At 46.1% G+C, this 24,108-nt stretch overlaps 1 protein-coding gene across 3 annotated transcripts in view; it reads left to right on the top strand.

Moving 5' to 3' along the window:
* Positions 1–24,108, top strand: part of LOC149329366 (uncharacterized) — an 81,875-nt gene that overhangs the window by 45,323 nt on the left and 12,444 nt on the right. The window contains exons 1-2 of one of the 3 annotated variants that reach the window (XM_089560212.1): positions 11,441–21,943; positions 22,488–22,745. In XM_089560212.1, the coding sequence (XP_089416338.1) occupies positions 21,862–21,943; positions 22,488–22,675 (270 nt within the window). In that variant the 5' untranslated portion in view covers positions 11,441–21,861 and the 3' untranslated portion in view covers positions 22,676–22,745. Of the gene's footprint in view, positions 1–11,440; positions 21,944–22,487; positions 22,746–24,108 lie in introns of those variants that run through there. The other 2 variants (XM_089560213.1, XM_089560211.1) reach the window with 2 other exon arrangements.

The following is a 24,108-nucleotide window of genomic DNA, read 5'->3' as shown; positions in this document are numbered from 1 at the left end:
AATCTCATCTGCCCACCTAACTTTCTGCCACCCCCTGCTGTGCTTCCCTTCCGTTGGAGTCCAGTCCGATGCAAATCCAATGCAGTCCGAGCCCAGTCCGAAGGCAAGATAACCAATGGTCCATTAAGGACCATCGGCTAACTTGCCTTTGAATTACATGCACTGGCCAGGCCTATTTCTTCCTCTTGGTTTCGACTAGGAAGAATGGGCAGCAATGGTGTAGAAATAGAGCGTCAGTCTCACATGCAAGAGGACCGAGGGTCGAATCCTGCTGCCGCGCAATTCTCCGCTGGGTTTAAAAAATCAATAAATAAACTCATTGTGTTGGTGGAATTGTATAACCAGGCATTGATCTCGGTGGCTAGAACCGAGAATGTACACCCTCACTAGACAGAATTTGGCCACCCTGGTGTAGTACCTGTCCACAGCCTCCTATAAAGGTTAACCTATTACAAGAAAATTTACGAAAAGAAAAATACAAGGAATACCCAGCATTTTATGCTGATGGTTTAAAATTGGCACATTACGTTGCTAGCGTCACAGTACAAAACAGTTGGGAAAAAACGGTACAGCTATCTCTGTCTGCATCCGTCTTCACTGCAGTGTTACGCTGTCTCTGGCTATAGAAAAAATAATGAATGATAACATCGAGAACAGCATCATTTCCACTGATTCTCTGAGCGTACTTCCCTCGCTTCACCATAGACATGCAGTTACACCTCTATTAGGAGACATCATACACAACACATGGGCGCGAAAAAATTTTGCTGTGTTCCGAGCGACATCGGAATCAGTGGCAGTGAGAAAGTAGATCAATGACCTGCACATGCTTGGCACAAAGAAATCAAGAGTGAATATTTCCTACATTATCATCATCATCAGCCACCATATTCCGCTCCATCACTGCGGCCACCATATTCCCGCAAATTTGTTAATCTCATCCGCCCACATAATTTCCTGCCGCCCGCTGCTATGCTTGCCTTCTCTTGGAATCCACTCCGTTACCCTTAAGGACCAGCGGTTATCTTGCCTTTCCATTACATGCCCTGCCCAAGCCCACTTCTTCCTCTTGATTTCAACTAGGTACCCTATAAGGTTTCAACCACCGTCGTTGAAATCATGAGCCTATGTAACCTTTGAGTGGCCGAAACTAGAGCATGCATGTGCTATTTGGGACCCTAATCAAAATAATGTTTCAAATACACTAAAAGCAATACAAAACTGCGGCACTGGGTTCATCTCTGATTATTCGTATCATGAAAGTGTCGCCAAACTAAAATGCAAGGCTCATATCGGAAATTTAACTAACCGATGTCAAATCGCAAGGCTATCTACAGCACAAATTCTATTATCATGTTCCACACGAGTCTGTCACCATCCCTGCCTACTGTACCTAGAGCTGCACGAACCATGAAAAGACCTCCTATCCTCTGCCTGCCGTCACATCTGCACATCTGTCTTCTTTTTTTGTGAGCACTGCGAAAGACGAATGACTTTCCCGGCCACGTCGTGCTCTATACTGACCCTGCACTATTCAAGTCATCACGTGAAGCAATGTTATGCTCTGTACCCCACTCTGTCATGTGATACCCGTTCAAAGGGCCTTTTGAGATAGTAAGAAATAAATAAAAAATATATATAAATGAAATATTGAAGTATAAGATACACCTAGTCAAACCTACATAGCAGAATGCAAGTCATGGTTACTCGATAGACAATTCACAAAAGAAATATATGTATATGTTTCGAGAGCATGAACTACTTGACTGCTTAAAAGAGTATATAGTGAAGTATACACTTCGTTAAAGGAAACATATTTGACTTGACGTTTCAATCGGAAGACCTATGTTTTTCGAGTGATTTCTCTTCGCCGGTGTTCCCGCTTTTATAGGGGTGGGACACAACAGGTACGTGAGCGAGAATCGGATAGAGAGTAAAAAGCTATGTAGAGTAGTAATATACAAGTAAAAATAAAGAAATAAGCACGAGTAGGAAAGAGGGAGCCGGACCCACACGAAAAAGTAGAGAATGCGCAGAATATGTGAGGAGTAGGAGAATACAATATCCAGATGTGGCCTCTGTTTCTTAAGCACGGCATGCTTGCATATTAATGCGAAAGCATTATAAGGCTTTATTGACGCCGGAAATGTCCGCAAAATGTGTCGCCGGTTGTTGGTCTCTAGCTGTGACGTCATCGGTCACATATGACGTCATATAATTAGAATGAAAAGAAAGTTGGGGTCTAATCGTACCAGGCCGCCCGCGTATTAGATGACGCGGCAGGATAACGAAAAATTTAGAGCGCGAGCTGATTCACAATCGCTGCCACGTGCACACAGCTGAGAGGAAGAATGATAGAGACGCGCGGCGCAAAACCGCGCTCGCCTAAGCGACGACGCTGGATTGAACAACAGAGGAGGTGGTTGCAGCTGCTGCGACTGAAGGAAAGATGAAAAGGAAATTGCACGGGCCTGCTTACTGGCTCGAGCTGAACCACAACCGCTGCCACGTGCGGATAGAGGAGTGAAAGAACAGACGCACGTCGCAACCACGGCGTCCGCCAAAGTAACGACGCTGGCTGCAACAGATACCCCCCTGGAGTGTTCCTGAAAACATTCAATATTTTGAGCAACCGTTCGTCATACAGCGTTCTGTGCGGTGTCGTAGCATTTCTCCTTAGCTTACATGTTTTATTCAAGTTAGAGGCTGACTTCGACAGGGGTTCGGACCAATGGCATATGCGGTTGAGATGCCCACGGAGATGTCGCGATGCGAAGTTGGAGGCTCTGTATCTTGCGACAGGGGTTAGGACCGATGACGCACCTTCAGCTGCATGCTCTAATGCGCGGTTGAGGTGTCTACCAAGATGCCTAGATTTGAGAGCTACTGCGACCTTTCCTTTCTTCAAAAAACATGCTTTCGCATTCCTCCACGGAAGCAGCTGACAAGCGTTGCGCGTGGCGGCATCGAGCTGGTCGCGTTCTAGTGCTGCGCATTCAGCGCGTCGGCGGGGTGTTGTTTCAATACAGTGGATAAATATCTACGCATATGATTTCTATTCGGGCAGTAAGCAGTTGCGAAGAGTAAACGATCGCACGTAAAAGCTAAGCCGGATTGATTGATTGATTGTAAAACATTTTATTCGCCGGAAAGAGCTTGGTAAGAGGCCGCGTTAAGTGGTCGAGAGTACGCAGCCCTCGACGACTTTGTCAGCCCACTCCACCGCCAAAACTTGCGTTCTGGTGTTAGAGCTAGCCAGCACGGTCTCCCACCGCTCGATATAAGATTCGGATATAAAATTCAAACGTTGTGCTCTATCAAGTGCGATATCGAAACCAAAAGTGTCAAAATTCGGTTTTGCTTTCGGTATGCCAGGAAGGTCAACTGACAGCCAGTTTTCAATCAACTATACCTTGCACAGAGCTGAAACTATGCTGCGTGATTAGTACTTAATTAAGGCTGTCTACGTTGTCCTCGTTATCTGTTTTTTTTTTATTACTTAAACGTGCCCCCGCCAACCATGCAGGAAAAACGGGCGGCATCAACGATCACCATCACGACGGTCGGCATCGTCATCGTTCGTCGCAGCATCGATCCATTTGTAGCTAAGTACAATCTATGTTTTGTTTTGTTTTGTTTGGGTTGATTATGGACTAGAAAGCGGCGGCAGATTTCAACAGGTGGCAGGACTAGGGAAGTAGGTATCAGGGAGTTGAAGTTAGCGTTGGGCCCATGTAGGGTTAGCGTGAACCATGTGCTAGGCCTTTATGTAAAAAGTTTTTCGATCTTTTCTGCCTTTTTTTCTTTTTTGTGTGTGTAATCTGGTCTTGGATGTGCAGGTTACAGTTCTGACTGATGTAGCTTCTTTTTTTAGTGTGTTTTGATCTGTGGCATGTAGACAGCATACATTGGCGGGGCAGGGCCCTTCGTTCAGGGCATGGGGCGTCCGGCAAAAAAAGCCAAGGAGGAAGGAGAAGACGTCGTCCAATGCGAGTCATGCAAAAGATGGTGCTACATGGACGAAACGCGGTTCGAAAGTGTGACGGAGGCGGAGGGGACAAGCTTTGTGTGCAACTTGTGTGGAACAGTCGCGAAGTTGCAAAAACAACTGGCGAGCGAATTGGATAAGCCTGGAATTAAGGGAGGAAAGGGAGAGGCATGGAGGAAGGAAAAAAAGAGGAGAGGCCCTTTCCACACAGCACCCTGGGAGAAAAGTGTGGAGGAAATCACGTGGTTCACGGTTCACGGCGTTGTAGTTGCTGTTTACAAACCGGGCGATAGCAGACGGCCGCGGCGTAGCATTTGAGGTGCGGCGTAGGCGTGCTTTCCTCAACTGCTCGAGTTTGTTTTTGATCGTGCTCACAGGCTGACGTTGGCGCCGTTCACTCATATCACAGGTGGAATTAGCTGCAAAACTCTCGTTGTTGCGTGCATTGATTTCAACGTGCTCGGCGACCACGATCGCACGGGCATTTCGTCTACTGCGTCACTGCTCGGAGCCGTCGGGAGACCGCCGCTGCATTCGCGCTGTTCGTTCACCAGTGATTCAATACGGCGTGCGCTAGAGCGGTCGTCGGCGCATTGTGCGGACGTTTCGCGTCCTGTACGTGCAGTGTGTGTGTGCCCTCCCGTTTACATCGGCAGTGAAACCTCGATCGTTGCTACCTATGCGTGTTCTTGCAACGCTCCAGCGATTGTCACTGACGTCGGTATAACTGTCATTTTCGTTTTTCGACGATTGCGCTTGTTTGAGCGGCGGGGGCCATGACATGGGCGGAGAGCGATATTGTAAAGGAAGCAGCTGCGCTCGCTTTGCTCTTAGTATACAGAAACTTTGTTACATGCCCGTTTGAATTAAGCGTTGAAGCGTCTAGCGAGCTATTTGCCTCTGGGACGTGCCGGGCTCAAATGTATTCGTTCATATTGTAGCGTGCAACGCGAAATCGAAAACCGGAGTACGAAAAACTGCGGCGGTCCCTCAGTGGTCCGAGCGCGCGAGCGAGAGCCAACTAACTTCTTCCTCTTCTAGTGCATGCACTACTGTCTCTTCGAATGCACGTATCAATATCGTGGCCAATTCTGTGCTTTTGGTCACGCGCTATGGCTATAGACCGGTTTCCTGTAGCAGGTTTGCAATTGCTTTTCTAGCTGATGTCATGGTCAAGAAGTGCGAAAAAGGCGAAGGTCTAACTGAATTTGGAGGCCTTTTCTCACATGTGTTTATTGTGCCCATGTCCTGTGATAGTGTTATTTGTCGTAAAAAGTATGTGGTGAAATGAGGATCCGCATGTGCGCTGAATTTCATTGATGCTTGTGGTGGTTATTGTGTTCAGGAAAGTAAAAACAGCGCTAAATTTTACACAAACCACACAGAAAGACGGACAGCGCCCGTCCTGTCCATCTTTCTGTGTGGTTTGTGTAAAATTTATGCTGTTTTTACTTTCCTGAACATAATGTCACACCAACTAGCCCAGCAAAAGGGCCTGTGGTTATGTTGAAGAAAAATAATTTGATGCATTCATTACGTACAACAGATCGACTTTCATGGCCTGTATTGTTGATCACAAGTAAAGTGTGCTACTATGCAGTGACATTACAAGCTAGTATTTCACCAAGTAGAGAAAAGTGGAGCGTACAGTTGAGCGTATTGACCTTCACCTCTCCCGGTGAAGGCAAATTTCTAGCGCTGAGCTAAACAAGCAAGCATACTAGTTTCGTCGAATGCAGCCTTCAGATTCCCGGGGACAGGCGTTGCCAGGGGGGGAGGAGGGTCTTATGGCGTTTGTGACCAGGGCCAAGCAGTTGGAGACGGCACGAATACGACGCAGTACGAAGCAGTAACTGGAAGTAGCCGCCTGTCTGACACGGGTATTTCCGCTTTATTAACTTTTCCGCTGACGAACACCAGCATAGGGCACCCTAAACCGGCAAGCAGCCAAGCGCCACTCGCGCGGGGGCCTGCACCCATGCGGTAGCACGCTCCTTCGTTGGCTTTGAAACACGCGCGCAATCGGCGCGGCGGCGAAATGTAAACAGAAGCCCGCCAGAGTAAGATGGCGCCGAGCTTGTTTCCGGCTGCACAAAATGTCACGTGACGGCCTCTCCTCCTTTTTTCCTTCCTCCATGGGGAGAGGCGTGCGGAATCCGAGACCAGGGTTGCCAGGTTTGGCTACTTTGCGCCAAATTGGCTACTTTTGAGAGGTCTTGGCGACAAAAATTTGAGCTTGGCTACTTGGCTACTTTTTGGCTACTTTTGAAGTGCTATTTATGAACAACATTATCCTGTTGTACCTGCCTTGTTGTCGATAAATGGGGAACAATTTAGCGGGGTTAGGACAAATGCGAATTAGTTGTGCAGGCACTTCGGTTTTCACTTCGGTTTCGGTTCGAGGCTCGGTTTTACACGTCAAGCAGGCTTCAGACAAAGATCGGTGACTTAATCAGACTTGAGCTCCGTCTTAAGGGCATGACGAGATATCATTAATGGGCTAATGTCCAGATATGTGGAATTGGTCATTCTCTACATTTACTGATCGCTGAGAGTCCTACCACTCCTGGCGCCGTGGTGCAGTGGTTAAGCAATACGCTACTGCCCTGCGATGGCAGGTGCTGCCATTGGTGGGGCTTGTGCCCAGGTTGCTCTTCCCAAGCAACCAGTCTCAACCAACCAGTAATTTAACTTCCACCAGCCATGGTGGGGAGAGTACTCATAATCTGGTATGCAGTGCTTCACTCCTAGAGTTCCACGTACGCCTTCACGTAGGACTCACAAGGGCTTCACGTAGGGCTTCACTTTGTTTACCCATCACGAAATCGCGACATGTCCCCTCTAATGCTCATGCATAAATAACTATTACTGCGTCAAAAGAACACAAAGTATTTGCTCTGCCGAAGAGAAAATGATTTATTCTGGTCACTTTTCAAGTCACGTCATAAATACCTCTCATGCTTCCAAGTTATTTACAAGCATTGTTGCCCCATAGGTTGCCCACTGTCTTTAAACTGTAAATTTCCTGCCTCTGGTGACGTTTTCTTGGTGTCTTGGCGCCAATTCTGGCTACTTTTTAGACCGTGGCCGTAGATTGGCTACTTTTTGGCTACTTTTATCATTTTCTTGCCTATTTTTTGAGATTAAGACCTGGCAACCCTGTCCGAGACTAGAGTCGAGAGGGTATGGAGCAGCAGGGTAGAGTCCCTCGAGCGAGAATTGAGCGAGAAAAGAGAGAAAAGAGCGAAATTGGAAAGGCAGGTTGAGGAGCTGAGAACGAGAGAGGCAGAAAGATTGGAGGGAGAGCGAGAATTGAGCGAGGAAAGAGAGAAAAGAGCCCAATTGGCAAGGCAGGCTGAGGAGCTGAGAACGAGAGAGTCAGAAAGGTTGGAGGCAGAGCAGAGGAAGGCAGGACGGCCAGCCGGCATAACAGACTGGGGGGCAGCCGCGTGAGTGTGGAGCACGCCGAAGAGAGGCGAGCAGCCGGAGAAGGCAGAGAACAGAAGTACTGTGGAAGGGTCCCAGGCTCCAAGACCAGATAAACAAAAAGAGCAAGGTGTAGACCGAGAAAAGCCAGGCAGTGGTAGGAAGGTTTGGGTAGTGGGTAGCTCAAACATACACAGGGTAAAGCGAGCACTACTTAAAACAGTCAATTACAGTGAGCAGGTGCAGGTTGAGAGCATTTCGGGTGGGTGCTTTAGAGAGGTGGCAGAGCGGGCCAAAGCTAAACTGTGGGAGAACATGGAAGGTGAGAACCTCGTGGTTCTCCACGCAGGGGTCAACGGCGTATTGCAGGAGAAGGGGAAGTACCTTGGAAGACAAATACAGGCAGGGGTAGAGAAACTTAGGGCGACCTCCGAGGCAGTGCACATTGTTCTGTGCACAGTCCCGGAGATCAGGGGACTGGGCCCGTACATTGCAGACCAGGTTATGAGGGCCAACGCAGCAATCAGAGAGCTGGGAAAGACCCTCAGGTGCGACGTGATGGATGTAAACCGGGTGATTTATGGAGACAGGAACTTTCTCCCATTCTGCCCGGATGGCATCCATTACGCCGAACCAGCGGGATGGCAGGTTGGGAAGAGGATAGGCCGTAGGGCACTTGCTTTTTTACAGGCACGCAGGAAACCCCTGCAGACCACGGAGTAGGCAGCAAATTCATGAAAGGAGGGGGGGCAGGACAAGGGCACGGCGAACGAAAAGGAAGCAACCTCTGAGTGTTGGGTTCATTAACATGCAAGGGGGAAGAAGTCGAAATAAATGGGATGAAATCGAAGAACAACTAAACTCTGAAAACATTGGGGTATATGGGGTTACGGAAACTCACCTGAGAGACATGGAAGAACCGCCACACATTGCAGGTTACACTTGGATAGGGTGTAACAGAAAAGAGAAAGACTGTAAAGGTGGAGGCCAAGGGGCATTAGTAAATGGGCAAGATTGGGAAAGAGTAAGAGAAAACTGCAGAGAGCATCTATGGCTCCAGGGCATAGTGGGGAGTCTAAGAACAATAATAGGGTTTGTATACCTTAAAACAGGGAGTGAGTCGAGTGAGGAGAATAAAGGGCATTTCGAATGTATGTCTAAAGACATCAGGGACTTAGGCTTGCATCAGGAAATAATCATCTTGGGAGATATGAACGCTCACTTGGAATACTTTGACGGAGCTACAGATACAACGGGGAAGATGTTAGGAGAATTCTGCGATGCCCATGATCTAGTAATGGTGAATACGGAAATAAAATGCGACGGGAAAGTAACATGGGTAAGAAATAATTCGCACTCAACTATTGACTACTGCCTAATGTCACACAAACTGTATGACAGGTTAGGGGACATGAAAATTGATGAAGAAGGTATGAAAAGCCTGGGAAGCGACCACAGAAGAATCAAAATTACATTTGGTAGCGCAATACCAGCGGTAGGAACTCAAGGGAGGGAAAGCAAACATAACCTCACTGATGCACAACTGCAGGAAGTGTCCGGACACATTGAAGGCATAGTGTCCAGGCAGCCGGATAGGGAGTGGACATATGATGCCCTCGTGGGGGTTTTCCAAGGGGAGTTAGAGAAGGCCCAAAGAAAAAAGGGAAGAAGAAAGGGAAGACACACGCCAAAAAGCTGGTGGGACAGGGAAGTGAAGGCAGCCATAGCGAGACGACAGAAGGCATCCAGGGAACACAGAGTTGCAAAGAAAAGGGGGGCCCCACCAGACGAAATGGATGCAAAATAGAATGAATACCTTGAGAGAAAATGGGAGGCAGCGTCATTGGTCCAAGCCAAAATAGGAAAGGCAGGAGTCCAGTGGATGATGGAGGTAAATAAGAAAGATAGGAATGCTGCAAAGAGGTTTTGGGAGCACATAAGGCTACAAGGGAAGAGAACAGAGGGCATCCAACACACTCTGACCACACAGGATGGAGAAAGGGTAGAGGGAGAGGAAGCACAAGAACTTATCAGACAAACAATCGAAGCAGCATTTGCAGAGCTTGTGGCGGATGGTCTAGGGGAGAGCAGGGACAGCAATGGGGCAGGGGAGGAAGAGCCTAGGGAGAGAACAGCAGGGGACTGGGACAGAATAGAAGGCAAGGTTCCCATCGAAACAGCGACAGGACCAGACGGCATACCTATGAGATTAATTACCATACTAGGCAAAAAAAGCAAACTGAAATTACGACAGATCATTGAAAAAGTAGTAGAGGGAGGAGACGTTCCAAAAGACTGGAAAGTGAGCAGGATGAGACTAATATACAAAGGCAAGGGAAGCAGGGACAACATTAAATCCTACCGACCAATTACGGTCACATCAGTTATTTACAGGCTAGCAATGCAGATGGTGAAAATGAGAATGGAAGAATGGGCAGAGCGTGAGGAGATCTTGGGAGAGTTGCAGAACGGTTTCCGAAGGGACAGACGGTTGGAGGACAATCTATTTGTCATAATGCAGTGTATAGAGCTAGCTGAGGCAAGTCGGAGGCCTCTATGGATGGCATTTTTAGACATTAAGAGGGTATATGACAATGTGAATCAGGAAAAACTTTGGGACCAATTGAAGGGATATGGCGCTGATAGAAATCTGGTTGAATATCTACAACGTGTATATTCAGACAATGAGGTCGTAGTAACCTGGGAGGGAGAAACTACAAAACCAGCTAAAATTAAGAGAGGGCTAAGGCAGGGCTGCCCACTATCACCTCTACTTTTCATGGTATATGTGAGCCAAATGGAAAAGAGGTTGGAAGAGAGTGGGGTAGGAGTTGACGTGAGTTATATGCAGGATGGTCAGAAGGTAAACCAAGTGCTGGCTGGACTAATATATGCGGATGATATTGTTCTACTAGCAGACAAGCGAGATAGGCTGCAGGAACTAGCTAAAATCTGTGGTGAGGAGGGCAACAAGCTAGGACTCCAGTTCAGTAGAGAGAAGTCGGGGATAATGGTCTATAATGATGAGAAGGGAGACCCACTAGAAATACAAGACACTATGATAGACCATGTAAGAACTTATAAGTATCTAGGTGTATGGCTAAGTGAAGGGAAAAAATATCTGGAAGAGCATGAGAGGATTCTGAAGAATAAAGGAAAAAGGAATTCAGACATTATGAAGCATAGAGCACTATGGAACTATAATAGGTATGAGGTGGTTAGAGGAGTATGGAAGGGAATCATGGTACCGGGCCTCACATTTGGAAATGCAGTCCTGTGCATGAAATCAGAAGTACAGTCAGGGCTAGAGGTCAGGCAAAGAAGTGTAGGAAGGCTAGCCTTGGGAGCCCATGGGAACACTCCGAATGAGGGAGTCCAGGGAGATATGGGTTGGGCGTCGTTCGAGGTTCGGGAGGCCATCAGCAAACTGAAATATGATCAGAGACTAACCCAAATGGAGGAGACAAGGTGGGCAAAAAAGGTGTACAAGTATCTGTACATGAAAAGTATTAATACAAAATGGACAAATAGAACCCGAAAGCTAAGAATGAAGTATTTACGGGTGAGGGATGGGACGCAACAAAATACTAACGTGAAAGCGGAGGTAAAGGAGACGGAAAGAAAGATGTGGAAAGAAAGAATGCAGGAAAAATCGGCGCTAGGCATATATAGGACACGAAAACAGGACATCAAAAAAGAGCGATTATTCGATAATTCGCGGGGCAGTTCACTGCTTTTTGAGGCTAGGACAGGGACTCTGAGAACAAAAACGTATAGTTCCAAATTTGAAGAAGTGGATATTTTGTGCTCTGCTTGTAAAACGGAAACGGAGACCATAGAGCACTTGGTTCTGAGATGCGCAGAACTCCGCCCAGCCCTCCCAGAGGGGGCAGCAACGTCCATAGAGATAGCGCTGGGATTTACTGGGGAGAACGGGTGAGTGGATGGGAAAAGCGTGACATTGACGAAGGGGCGGCTGGAGGATTGGTGGCGGAAATCAAGGGAGGGGTGAATTTTGAGGGGTAAGGGATAGACAGATTAGACATTGTAAGAGCGAAAGGGAAAGAAAGGGAAAATAAAAATAAATCAACAATGGGGGAAGTATAGGCTAGGTGGCGAAAGCTACCGCCCGGTACAAAGGGTAAAGCCATTATCGTCCATCCATCCATCTTTAAAAAGAGGTTGCTCACGGCGAATTTCCTGTGCGTGCATAAGCTGCATAGCACAGTGACAAATGTGCGCGTAGTGAAAGTGATTGCGATCGGAGCAAGTGCTTCTTTGTCAAGGCAGAGAAATGCGCACGTGTGAAGGCTCACTACGCGCAGTTTTTTTTTTTTCTGAATGCTGAAATGAACGCGGCGTTGTGCAGCTAGCCGCATTGGTTGCAGTGGTTACAGTGATCTCTACCGAAGCGAGCGTTGTTAAACGACGATGCTTCTGCTGTGTGTCCATCACCGATTTTGATCGCGCTTCGTGTAGGCACTGTGCTTGAAAACTGCCGTGTGTGCGACGTGATACGATCTTGGGTACACGGCCGTCGGAGTGTTTTCTTCCCCGACTACAGCAGTGGTGCCATGCTTCTGCGACTTGGTGCTCCATGCAGTGCATTTTGTGGTGGTGGATACTCGGGTTGCGTCGTGTGAAAACATCGGTGTGTAGTGCAACAGCCTCTTCCGGAGCGCCGTCTTTTTTTTTTTCCTGCCCCCTATGCGGACCTATGTCTGCAAAAATGTTTGTGTGAAGAGTTGGTGACAACGCAAAACTCTCTGCATCATGGTGGGCTGAGCCAGAGGAGTAGTTTTCTGTTTAGGTTGTGCCAACATGGTGTACGTGGTGTACTGGTGTAATGGTGTTTAAAAAGTGCTAACTTAGCATTTTGGGCTCTGTAAGGTAATAGAGGTTATAATGTATGCAAGTGGCCCAGATATTTTATTTTTAAGCAGCATAATTAATTTTGTACAAGAGCAATCTCTGTGCCAGGATGTGAGTTGCCAAGCACTGACAATGATTTTGACACGAGAAAAAGAAGAGCTTTGGCAACCAGCAAGTGTGTGAGCAGGAGGGGTCGGTGTGCCAGGCAATTCATGGGTTCAGACAAAACTCTGTGCACACAATGCGACAAGCGGTATGATGGCAATTCCAGTGCTTAACAAAGATATATGATTTCAGGCAGTGTTTGACTTATCTATTCATATTCTAAAAATTTTTAATAGACCTCGCACTGTGCATAATTGTGCGACAAAAATACATGCGACAATGCGCTCTGTGCATTTTCACTCTGTTCACTGTCTCATCACGAAATCACGATTAGATGGCGCTCTGCAATGAGATCCTTTGGAGGTACGCTAATTCGTTGCTATTGTAGGTCCTAGCGTTCTCCTTCAGCAGTTGTAATGGATATCGGCGCATTCGTAGTGGAGCAAAGGAGGTGATACCCCAGGGTGCGAGCTCCCTCCCCAGGTGAAGATTTCGAACTGGCAATCTGCTTCTTTGTGCTGCTAACATGTCTCCGTTTCCGCAGCTGGACGGCAGTAACCACATACGTCTTGTTAACTATGGATTCGAGTTTCTCGCATACAGCACAAATGTCTGAGGAATAAATCGTTCTGTCCTTTAACATCTTGTCACGATGTACTGACGGAGGCCGAACAGAGGCCGAACAGTCTAGCCCGTTTATAACGAAGCCACTTATAGCGAAATAGCGGTTATAACGAAGGGATTTCAATTTCCCATTCCCATTTTTGCATCTTCAATACATTTTGGGTCCGGTTTTAACGAAGTAAATAAGAGCGCGTCAGCGGATATAACGAAGAGATTTAATACCAACCGAAAATTAATCTGCCAATCAACACATTTTTGCGTCCTTGAGGCGATTTTGTCCGCGAAAATAAGAGCAAAATTCGGCTGACGGCGTCCTTTCGTGGCGTCGTCTGCTCTCCTGCGGAGCGAAAGGTTGCTTCACTGCATTGCATGGCACGCCGGTCTCGTGTTGCGCCGTCCTTGAACGGCGTCACGGCGTAGAGCGGTAGAGCACGCCGCGCAGGGGAAAAATGTAAAAAGGAAGAGACGATTTTTTTTTTCGATGACGTCGCAGAGAGCGGCTGTCTTGGCCAATCTCGGTTCTCTATTTCTCCCAGGCAGTCGGCGCCACGGCTGGATTGCAGTCTGCAGGAGGTGTGGCAGCGCGCCCTTTGTTTTATGTAGGTGCCGCGGCGCGCAAGGCAGGGAGAAAGCGCGGCAGCATTGTGCATGTTGGAAGCGTGACTCATTTTTATCGTTATCGCGGAGTTCGACCAGATCTTTGGTTCGCAGTTGGATGGTATGGAAGCCGCAATCCTGAAGTCCGCACTCGCGAAACGTGTTCAGGGGACCCTGGTCGACTTCTTTCAGCGGCAATACATCGGTATGCCGATGTTTGCATTTTTTTTCGTAGTCCACATATAACGAAATAGCGGATATAGCGAAGTGATTTCCGATTCCCGCCGACTTCGTTATAACCGGGCTAGACTGTATTTGCAAACATAGCGCACACGGTACCGCCGTCATGCGAGAATGGTTGTGACACATAGCCGAAGTTGTCCGAGCGAGAAATTGGTGCTCCTCAAGGAGAGAAACAACCTACTTAACCAAATTCTTCAACTTCCACAACGCTCTCAAACTGTGCAGCCAACAAAATTCTCGAAGCAAAGCCTAGGGTTGACCGTCGCAGGCAGTCTACCAGCGGATCGCAACGGCGTACTGTTTGTGGGGTTCCCTATGCTTGATGGCACTCGGAACATGTTGCATCCCATTGCAGTGAAGTCTCTGCAGGTCGAGGCAGCGCAAAACTGACTTTTTCGAGTGATGTGAACGATAGTATTAATGAAAGAAAGACCGAAACCGCATGTCTGCATGCAGTGCCCTCACAAACGAAACCACAGGAATGACCCGGAAGTCCAATCCACGTCATAAAGCTTTTGATGTAGTTTGGGCACCTTGGAGAAAGGAAAAAACCACGGGAAAAAAACATGGAGGCAGGGAAGAGGGAACGGAAAAAACTCTCCTTCCTCCATGTTGGGCACCAATCAACTATACCTTGTGCACAGATCAGACTTTTTTGCGTCATTAATACTTAATTGAAGTTGTCTACATGGTTCAATTATGTTTTTTTTTTCTTGTATATAAACTTGCCCACTCCAACTTTGCCTACTCCAAGGATGGCGCAAGCTTCATCGCGGGTGGCATCAACAGTCGCACGCTTTTCCTGTGTTGCCGGTTGTGCCTAGTAACTCAGTCTGTTGCTTTACATATTCGTTTTTGTGTGTTGTCAGTCTGTGAGAAGAAGCAGCTTTGGAGAAGGAAATCTATGTGCCTACAGAGCAAGGATAACTTCGTGCGACCCCGTGAACGTCACTTTTGCAGCGTGTGCATGTGAAGACATGGTCCGTCTTCGTGTGCGCGTGCCCTAATGTTGCCGCGTAGTCACGAAAGATTCGGGCTTATTAATGCCTTCACCAGTAACATGAAAGCCGCAGAAGTGTATAAAAACAATATAGAGAAATATGCTTCAGTGAAATCTGCCGGAGTGATTCCTTTAAACCTGCTACTTCAACGCTTGCATCTGCGGGGAAGTAGACACAATAGGCTGCAAAGCTTTAATTGGCGTTAATTTATGAAAATTCATATGGGGTGTGTTTTATCGTTTTTTGTGTGTGTTTGCTGTGCCTTTTTCGTTTGTTTTTGGTTTTGTAGGCTTTGGTCCTAGGTGCACCAGTAGCCAGGGGAAGAAGATGCCAGCAGAACTGCTGCCAGTCTATGCTGACCTATAGCTTGATGCTCCTGTCCTGTAAAATAGGCAGTGATGTAAATCGCAGGAGGAGGGGACAGGGGGTTCCTGACCCCCCTTTTGCTGAGTATGGGGGACACCGCTTGCGAATATCCCCCATTCGTCCTGGGTCTACTCGGTCCGCATCGGATGATACGAGCAGTACATACAGCACGGGAAAGCAGTGGCAGCGACAAGGCTTCTTCCCTTCCACAGAATAGCTGAGCTGAATGAGATATTCAAGAATCAGTGCTGAAATGTTGCTAAAATTCGCTGAGACGTCACTGACGGTGAACGGAGACCGAAGAGAACAACTTAAATTCATAGAGGGCATTGGGAGTGACGAAGGCAGTTTTTTCCTGTTCATGTTCATCAACCTCCGTCTGCCAGTACCCGCTCTTTAAATCAGTGGAGGAAAAATATTTGGTGTGGCAAAGTCAATCAATTACAGTCTGCCAGCAATCAAAGGACATGCCATCACTGTGTGTGATTGCTTTTACTTTTACTTCAAGCCTCTGCTTTTCTGGCATTGAGTCAGCCTGTGATTGAAATAGATGTTGAACTGTAGCCGCATCTGTGTTTGGTGTTCACCACCACGCAAACCCTCGAAGGTTTCTTAGCGGTTTTTCTCTTCTTCGGACTTGGAGAATTTTTTAACAGTGCGCAAGACAGGCGCTAATAGATACCCCTTGGTAGCATACGTAAGACTACTACATATCAGCTGGCCATTTTTATTCAAAACATGGAAATAAGTATAACACTGAGCAACGTCTGCCGCCAACACTTTCAGTCTCTTAAAACTGCTTGTCTGATTAGAAAAATGGGAATGTTCCTTCCAACATCTCGGGCCCACGCCCCCTATGAGTAAAAAATAAAGGAGCATGGAGGCTGTTATTATGGAGTGAGAAAGCGATGCTGGTTAAATGTTGATGAAATAGCATAACTGCTGTATTGTATTGGGATGCTTAAATGGCACAAAGCAGGCTTTAGATTCGAGGAAAGCTACAAAACATAACATTATACTCTGTGCTAGAGGTCTGCACGAACCAGTGTCACAGACGAGTGCCTACTGAAGCTGGACACAACCGGAAAAATCGGGTTATTAAAAGATCGCGGCGTGCCATCCTTTTTTTTGGCTCGTGAAAAAACACTTCTGAGAGAAAAATTTCTAAAAACAACAGATTTAGCACAAGCATAACCTGTTCCTATCATAAGAGCACTGGGATGCTTAGCGTCCTAACGCACTCTGAGCGCATTGTTATGGACCTAGCTTTACTTACACTGCACGGAGATTTCATACAGCAGTAAGAAATATAAAATCATAATGCTTTCAAATAAGGTGAGAGCCCCTTCAAGCAGCGCTCGTACTTTATAAAAGTACGAACACTCTCCACTTCCCGAGAGAGGGATTAGGAACCCCAGGGACCACGTCCGTATTGGTATGAATGCACCTTCTTGGTCTGACACTCTTTGGGTTAGATTTCTACCGTGATATCGTTAATTCGATTTTCCAAGTTTCGTAGGCCACATTTTTAAGGTTAATGCAGATAAGTGCTATTTCACCTTAATGCCAAAATTAGATAGCTTATGTACGTGTCTCGAATGATATATTGATTGCAAGTCATCGTGGTGATATGAACTCTCAACAGCATGGAGAGACTCGGACAAAGCGACCGGCTCATTACTGGACCCGCCTAAAGCTAGCAGTGGGATTGGGACAAAATGCCGTCTTCCTAGCATCCACGGAGTCCCCCTCTTCGGTCGTCCGCTGATCTAGGACTGCTTTATGTGTATTCAATAACAAAGCATATAAACAACGCTGTTGTGGCCTTGGAGACTTCTGCTTACTCTATCGCATGTTGTTTCGAATTGTAGGCATGAGGAGCATTATTAGGAGGACGTAGAGTACATACTTGAGGAAGAACCTTTGAATGCAACCTACTGCTACGAACATATGCAGAACTGTGCCAAGAGAACTATCCAGACCAACTATGCTACAAATATCACAAGCGGCATTGAACTTTAGCTGGTAGAGAATATCAGTTTCCAAAATTTACCCGCCGTGGTGGCTCAGTGGTTACAGCGTTCGGCTGCTGACCCAAAAGACATGGGTTTGATCCTGGCTGCAGCAGCCGAATTTCGATGGAGGCAAAATTCTACAGGCCCGCGTAATGTGCGATGCCAGTGCACGTTAAAGAACCCCAGTTGGTCGAAATTTCCGGAGCCCTTCACTAAGGCGTCCCTCATAGCCTTAGTTGCTTTGAGATGTTAAACCCCCATAAACCAACTAGCCAGTTTCATAAATTTGTACTCCCAGTTTACAGCAGGTTGCCCTTGCACTTCTTTATCCCTGTCCATATCCTTTCACATTTTGTGCCTGCAGGAGGAAGAACATGACAGAATATTTAGTCAGACGTGGATTTTGTGCATTTTCGTTTCTTTGTGCATTGCCATTTGCTTAAAAGCGCAGAGACCCCGCTGCTTGTGGCATTTGTGTTTGTTTTATTGTGACGCTCATTTGTTCTCCGTTGTTTTGCAGGCCGTTACTGATAAGCCAATGTGTTCAAGGTTCCAGAGGAAGAAACCTTCAATACCACACCTGACCACCTTGCATGACTCCATTGCTTGAGGCTCATAACCTGGAAAATTGCTTGTGAAATGATCTCAGTGCATTGTGTCTGTGTACAAAGTGAGCTGGAAGTTTCTTTTAATGATTTTGCTTGAATTACAGAGTTTTAAATAATAAGGAAAATGGGGACTGCCCTGAAAACAAGTTTTTTTAGTGAATTCGTTTCGAAAATAGTATAATTCTTTCCACAGGAATGGCATTAGGCTTGGGATGGAGACTGAAGGAGGGGCTAACGGGAACATAAATAGGCACCAAGTTCTTTTCATCTTCTTAGCTCAAGAGTCGTGTAGCAGAAATAACTGGCGTGAAATGGTTGAACAGTTTAAATTAAGCTCTCAATGGGATTCCCATTACAGTAGTGGTACTAACAGAACTCCTGACCGGATACATCAATCAAGTGAAGCCTGCAACGTGTGTACTCTTGTCGTGGGCATTTACTAGTACTCATAGAATCACATTAGTTGTTGGTCACTCAGAGGCTGAATGGCCATGGGGCATTCCAGAATGCAATGGGTCGAATTGGCGCATGTTTTAGGGCAGTTATAACATTCAGGATATGTTGCATATTTTGTAAGAAGGTCTCTGCCGGTGTCAGTAGGAGATCGCATGTCACTTCGTCAAGGGTGACATGCAATAGGGTGAATCAGACCCCATCCTGTTATCCAGAGATCAAAGCAAGATCACGTCTGAGGTGATGGTCATTGTGAAAAACTACACGTGTGACATCGCATGAAAGCACAAAATGAAGTTATGCTGGTACTTGTGTGATTGTTCTGTTATGTGGATGAATTGACTTTTTCATTATATTCAGTATTCTTTCATTTTTCCATCAAAGCAGAAGCATCTAGGATTAAAATTGTATGCATTGGAACTTTTAGCCTTTCATGCCTCTGTGTCTACCACATCAATCTTTATCCTGATTCTTGTGATGTATGGCCTCGAATCTGCAAATGCTTGCTTACATCATTCAGTGTGACTTCGGCACTTCTTCCTTTGTCTCCTGGCTTACGCCGTGTGAAGGCTCTAACAATGCCAAGCGTGTGCTGTATCGTGTGGTGAATTTTATATTCTATTGTACTTGCCAATGTTTACTGGTTTTTGGGCGTCCTTTTGTCTTTGCTGAAGAGTGCACTTTGTTTCCTTGTCGTTGGTCACAAGTGACTGACCTCATTTCGTCTATGCACATGGCATTAGTGACTCGGTCCAAACAATATTCATTGCTGTGTTCATTTAGTCTGTATTCCGGCATCTTCCATTTTCTTTTGAGGCGTTTTTGAAAGTAGGTTACATTTGGCTGTATGGAGTGTGCTGTGACAATGTTTATTTTAGTTTTCTAACAATACTGCATGTGTATCTGCACATCTGGAATTCATAGCGTATCGATTTCATTTCATGATGGCAGTAGAGGCTTTTATTTGTCTTTAAGGTGAAAAGTGTTTAATTATAATGCGAGGCCATCTAAAAAAATTGGCCTATGCTTTCTTTAAGCTGCGTGCTCTGGTGATGCTGTACACTGTTGTTCAAAGCTGCACCAGTTTTACCGGATTTACTGATCCCCAGTGTTCGTTTTTTAGCGTTGCCCGACTGGTTCCCTTGCATCACAAAATGTCCGTAAAACAAGTATAGTGCTGCTATGATTTCTCCTCAGAATATTGCAGCAACTGATGACAAGTCAAACTTTAATTCGCTCTTTCTCGCCGCATTCACTCTCCCTGCAACGGGGGCCAAGTCATTGGAGCATGCATCTCGCATGTACGATGTGCTGGGTTGGATTCCCTGTGCCACTGGGTACCCACCAGTGGTACAATACGCAAGCTTTCCCCCTAGCTTCTGCTGAATGGAATGCCTGGAAATGGGTATCAGACTTCCCCTAGTGTTGACGAAAGTGCCTTGTGCCACGGTGCTGTCTGACCAAACCTGCCCTTGCATAATAATAATTCATCATTGTTGTCATCAGTTGTCACTCTAGTTGCTGTCCAATGAGCTCACCTCATCACCATGTTCCCAGGGATGGACTTCTTCCGTGCCATCCATGGTAGTTAGAGAAGTTAGAAAAGCCCCTGCCAAGCCTTTATAGAGGCTCAAGCATGTGTCGCTCTCCTCAGCTTAGGCGCGGCCAGACCACCGGAGGCGGGGCTCACAAGGCTCGGTTAGTGACTTTAGGCTCAGTTCAACGCGTCCAAGCAAGCAAGCAGGCATCGAAGCCACTGATATGCGGCATCTGGTTTAATCATAGCTAAGCGATTAAAGTGAAAGTGTTCGGCAGAGGTCTGTCTGATTTGGGATGCAAATTTGAGAGAGAAATGAACGCCAACCAAGTTTTTGCATACAAACACGATGTTTCACAACCTTGCTCGGTTTCTTCATCAAGTTGTGGCAGCGGGCGAGTAGCAGCTAGCCTGGCTTTTAAGCGCACATATAGTTGACCACCAGGTCACTGAACCTACACTGCAGCTCTATCAAGGGTTAACGTTTCGGAGGGAGCGATTAATATATCCCGGCATCTGCTGAACGCGCGACGACTGAAGCAGCAGCCTTGTGCGCGTATTTGGCTTGGTTTCCAGCGCACATTTATTGCGTCACTATCCTGTGGTCACATGCCTCGCAGTGCTAGGCCACTGCGCTTGGCTCATTCTGACATCAGCTTTGTGCTGCTTCATCGTTTCTTTGAAATACTTTGTTGTTGCCCCAACCTACAATGTTGGGCACTGAAAACAGGATTTTTTGTACACGCCTTGGGCCTTTTCTTTTGGATGACGCTCTTTCGGCCGAGCCTGGAGGCGTCCAGTGGTGGTCATTGGCTTGAGTATTGTTCGCACCCCTTTCTTTCCGAGGATACGAGCCAAGGTTGTGCTGGCACCTTTTACGCATGGACTGCATATGCGTCTTTCGTGCTGGCGTATGCTTGTGCTAGGCGTAGAAATTTTTACTGGATTTTTTTTGGTTTCGGGTAACATATGTAATGAACAAACTGTTGTATCTTTTTCTTTGAAGGTTTTTGAAGAAAATAGTCGCCATATTCACTTTCACAACACCATGGAAAGCTAAGATCTGCACTCAATGCAGCGCCGAATCCATATCGGTAGCTTCTCTGGTCCTCAATGTGTCGTCACGGCCTCTTTGATCAATCACGGGCGGCGGCGCACCGCACCGTGTGCCCCGCGGCACAGGCCGCATATTTCTGCTAAAAAATGCAATTTGTTTTTGTTTTTGCCTTATTTGTATGCGATGTTCCAGTATACAGCATGAAAAACTATTGGACGCCGCTGCCAGCCTGATTTTCAAAAAAAGTGCTTCAGTGTCCCTTTAAACTTCTTTCAGAGCAGTGCATTGAGAAACTCGGTCTTGATAGTTTCTTCTGTTTTTTCCTTCTGGTTTCTCATCCCAAAATTGGTGCTGTGGGTACTAAACGAGTAAATATGGTATGCTCTAACTGCACTCAAGACACAGTAGTGTGCAGTTTCAGATGTGGTTCTACTCACTTGGTTAATGAAACTCCTGGAGATGGTGGAGGCGGTACATTATGTTGGGCATATTGGCTACATTCGTGGGTGGGTGCTGTAACCTGGGCTTCTTTACCGGTAGTCATGCTCTGAATCCTTTTTCCTGTGCACTGTGGAGTGGCTATAAAAATTTAATAGAAAAATAATGGCTCTATCAATGTTTTGTGTCATTAAGCATTACTTAGACTTGTTAGTTCTTAAGCCTGTGTCGTCAGACTTGAACTGTCCTTCCCATGAAACCAGAAATCGTGCATGTTTATCACTGCAATAATGGCCGCTTGCTCGGTTCCAATAGATCTATAAATTTCTAGGCAGTTGTCAGTTTTTCTTGAGCATCAGTATAGTAGTCATCTACATGCAGGAAATTTTGCTTTAGAACTCGCTTCTTTTCAGGCTCGGCTTTATGAATATACAAAACCTGAAAAGGCTGTTTTACGAGTGTGTATTCCATATTCACCGCCTCATGCAGATAATGCTATGTGAACTTTTGCACTCTTAATCTTTTGTCTTAATGGATACAATCTGGCTTTCACATGCAGGTTCGAGCTCTGGGGAGCACAAACATGGTGTACTTTCATGGCAGAACTCATCAGGTTAGAATCTGCAGTTTTTCTCCATATATTCTTTCTTGAAGGTTGTCTTTCAAAGAGCAGTTTGTAGGATACGGAAGCTTTAGTTTACTGAACTGTGGTGAAGGATGCTGATACGTGCCTTTGATATTCTTGAAAGTTGTTTTCTGTGATATGTGAACTATGCTCACTGAACTATGAACGATGTGAGTTGTATTCTTTGCTGCAAGAAATTGTACAGGAGACCAAGGCCTTGTATGGCTTTTAGCCTTTAGCCTTTTCCTCCTATTAGACACTATCTAAGGAGCGATTAAAACCAAAAAGATGGCATTGGGCTAAGCATAGCTGACTGCCACTTGTTTTTCTATGCAGCTCACCTGTGACTGTAAAGACATCTGGTTTCAGGCCTGAGTTCTCTGTTGCAGATCTGTTGAATAAAACTTTGGATAGACATCCACAGCTTTTGATGAGTGCGTGCTCTGTATTCAACTTTTCTTCCTAATTCCTAGTGGGCTGTGGATTGTTGGTTCATGCTGTTTATTTGAAGTTCTGTGCCTGTGCAACGCAGGTTCAGTCATGACGCAGAGCGACCATGGCACACCTGCTGTGGAAGATTCAACTAGTGAAAGGCACCCTGTGAGCCACTGCATGGAATCTACTCCTTCTGGCATGGGTAACCACCGGAGTAATCCCACAGAAAATATGGTTCACAATTCACCCACTGCAGCAAGTTATTCAAAAGAAGGCACCATCTAGTGGTGCATCTCAGAGTCCACTCTGGCGATCGCCCATACAATTGTAATGACTGTGGAAAGAGCTTTGCACAAAAGCACCATCTGGTGGCTCACCAGCGCACTCATACAGGCGAGCGTCCTTACCATTGTGACAGCTGTGGTAGCAGCTTTGCACAAAAGATCCAGCTAGAGGTACACCAGCGCACCCATACAGGCGAACGTCCTTACCGTTGCGACCACTGTGGTAGCACCTTTGCACTGAGGAATAGCCTGGTGAGACACATCCGTACCCACACGGGTGAAAAGCCGTTTCAGTGCCAACTGTGCCCCATGGCCTTTGCAGTACGTTCAGATCTTGCAAGGCATATTAGATCCCATAAGGGCGAAAAGCCCTTCCAATGTGACTTGTGTGAAAAGACATTCAGTGAGAGGCAATGTTTGAATCGCCACAAGAAGGCTATTCACAAAAAATAGCAGTGGTCCGTGATGCCCTTAGTCTATACGTTTTGCTAGCTACCATTTTGTATCTAGCTAACGAGATTCTAGATGTGTACCCTATGAAAAGCGTTGGTAGGTAGCCTGCATCATTAACTACGTTTGTAAATTTTGTTCACTTTGAGGGAGTTTTCAGAAAACAACATTTGCTGCTCCCTTAACTACACTTTCATGCTCGGTATTTACTGAACACATAAGCCTGCTATGCTCGTAAACTTGCATGAATGGAAATAAAATCACTGTCATACCTGTATGGCATCGCTTCTTGTTGGAGAGTGACTTTCAAAAACTTGATATCCAATGTTTATCGCTGCTGGCAGTTGTCATCGTGCCTCAGTAAAGAAATTTTGTAAAGTAAAAGTGTAAAAAACAATTATTTTTAATCGTAAAGCCTGAGTGAGGTAATTTTTATGACTATAAATATAAGTTCGATCATTTATATCACTGAAACTCTAAATGTTTGCATCATAATAGAGGAAAACTGGTTCTTGTGTAAATCTGTGTGTGTTTATTCCAGCAGTGTTAGTGGCAAGAATGAATGAGGACAAGCAGGTGTCCAGCCTCAAAGTGATGTGTCTTGCATTAGTTGGGTGGTTTGAAGAGTTCTCTGTTGTTTGGAATGAAAGACTAACAAAAGAGTTCACTAACATCTGCTTTACCATTACTCGGAGCGCTGTCGGCGCGGAATACCAATGGTGTATTTGTGGATCATTGAGTCTGCATCATTTTTAATCTTTTTTGGTTGATAGAATACCAGCTTCGTGTGACCATTTCACATTGTGCTAGCTTCTTTGTTGTGTTAGTATTACTTCAAAAAGCCTTCTTTATTTATATAAGGTGTTCTTGATAACGAGCTGCATGGATCGCGGCTGCTGGAACAAAAATACTCTGATTAGTGCCAACAAAAAGCAGTGTAATCTTGTAGTGTATTGTGATGTTTGTAATTTGGGTCGATTGTGT

This window comes from Amblyomma mixtum, chromosome 9, assembly GCF_055824585.1.
Source record: "Amblyomma mixtum isolate Tamu chromosome 9, ASM5582458v1, whole genome shotgun sequence".
Taxonomy (NCBI): domain Eukaryota; kingdom Metazoa; phylum Arthropoda; class Arachnida; order Ixodida; family Ixodidae; genus Amblyomma; species Amblyomma mixtum.
Note: the sequence above shows the minus strand (reverse complement) of the source record. Positions and strands in the feature narration are given on the sequence as shown.